Source organism: Mizuhopecten yessoensis, unplaced genomic scaffold (genome assembly GCF_002113885.1).
Source record: "Mizuhopecten yessoensis strain PY_sf001 unplaced genomic scaffold, ASM211388v2 scaffold715429, whole genome shotgun sequence".
NCBI lineage: Eukaryota > Metazoa > Mollusca > Bivalvia > Pectinida > Pectinidae > Mizuhopecten > Mizuhopecten yessoensis.
The window spans coordinates 13,384-15,182 of record NW_018479614.1 but is presented as its reverse complement, the minus strand read 5'-3'; the positions used below and the strand labels follow the sequence as shown (position 1 = coordinate 15,182).

The window sequence follows — 1,799 nt, the reverse complement described above, 5'->3', positions numbered from 1 at the left end:
TATATTGACAGTACCCTGTAGTAATATGTCCCTTTATATATTATATATTGACAGTTCCCTGGAGTTGCCCAGTGTATTGACAGTGACATTCGTTCTCTGATGGGCGTTCTCAACATGTTCAACATCATACCTAAAGGTGAGCAGGCAGTAGAGGGGGCAATGCTTAAAATACATCATCTTAGTTTTGTTGTCAAGACATCATCACATTGTTCATTACAATGTTGTAACAAATGTTTAAACAAAGATAATGTACAATTATAACATTAATGTAGACTTCACGATGCTTGGTCTCATGAAGTGAAACAACCAAGTATCTGTGACTTCAATACATTATAGTCGTTGCCTGGGATTCTGTATAAACTGCTCACTATTGATCAACACACAGTCTCTATACACAGGTTTCTTAGGAAGAACAATTTAGCTAACCTGAATTACATTTCCACAACAATAACTCAGCTAGTTTAATTGGAAATTTATGTTCTATCAGGGTTAACTTGGGAACCGAATTTCACATGCTTACTGTAAATAAAAGTGTTCTTAGTCCAAACTTGTGTGATGACTTCAAATGTCTTTGGCTAAACTGTGATCATATTTCCATGGACACAAGTTAATTATCCTGTCATAACCCCTGACACCATTGTATCATATATATTGTACATTTTACCTGAAGTTCTGTGTATTTCTTTAACAGGTGTGTACATAGACAGTGTAATTGCAGTGGCGAGAACAGAGTTAAAGTGGGAAGTGGACTACCTCCGGGAGGCCAGATGTGCCCGCAGGTTTAGGTAGGTAGAATCCACAACTGTTTGATAATTGAGGATCATAAATGAATTTCTATTTCATATGGGATTTTGGAAATTCATACAAAAGTTTTCAAAAACTGAAAAATAAAATTTTCTGAACTTGTTTCCTACACTTCATTTAGTTGAACCAAATTGAGGACACTTTTTCACTATTTCCAATCTGTATTTTTTACTGTCTCTCTTAAAGGTTTTACATAGACTATCAAATTTGAATATTATACTTCAAGTAGGTGTTGGAAAATTTGTCTTCTCTTATCAGATTACCAGATTCTCCATTATCTTATAACAAAGCTATACAATGTATGTACGGTATAATTACCTGCTTTATCTACCCAGAGAGCTGGTGAAGAACGAGCCACAGTTCCTTGTCCCCGAGGTTGTGGATGAGCTGAGTATGGTAGAAGTGATCACCTGCGACTACATGGAGGGAATCCCACTGGACCAGGGCGAGGATTTCCCACAGGAAGTTAGAGACAAGGTAGGGTGACCTTTAACCTTTATGTAGCCAACCAAGTGTAAACCATGTTTACCTAAATCTATCTTGTCACATAATTTTGTTGATGTTTATATTTTGGTATTATATTTAAAACTTGGTTATTTTACAGCTTATTGGTGTGACGCTGACAGCTTATAACCAGTGTTTGATCATTTCTAAATAATTTGTTTGCACTCGTAGGTATAACATACCCGTACCTTCCTATACAGGTCACCACAGATGTCTTGTAAGATGGATCGACCACATTGTCAAACCTCTATTTGCTTTTGGCACGTGTGAACATATTAAATAAGTGATAAGAAACTTACCAGAGATGGTCTGGGTATGTTTATGTAATTAAACTGTATTGTAGATCCAACAACATTGACATTGTGTATGTAGTACTGATCTGATGGGATACCTAGATTGGGCTACAATGTGTTTAGCTGTGACATTGTGTATGTAGTACTGATCTGATAGGATACCTAGATTGGGCCACAAGGTGTTTAGCTGTGACATTG

General features: G+C 36.5%; 1 protein-coding gene across 1 annotated transcript; it reads left to right on the top strand.

The window, feature by feature from the left end:
- Positions 1–54: 54 nt before the first annotated feature.
- LOC110441089 (atypical kinase COQ8A, mitochondrial-like) lies at positions 55–1,281 on the top strand (the record flags this gene model as incomplete). Its single annotated transcript, XM_021484190.1, has 3 exons — positions 55–136; positions 692–785; positions 1,140–1,281. Coding segments are annotated over 3 exons (318 nt in total), but the record flags the coding sequence as incomplete, so codon positions are not given.
- Positions 1,282–1,799: the final 518 nt, after the last annotated feature.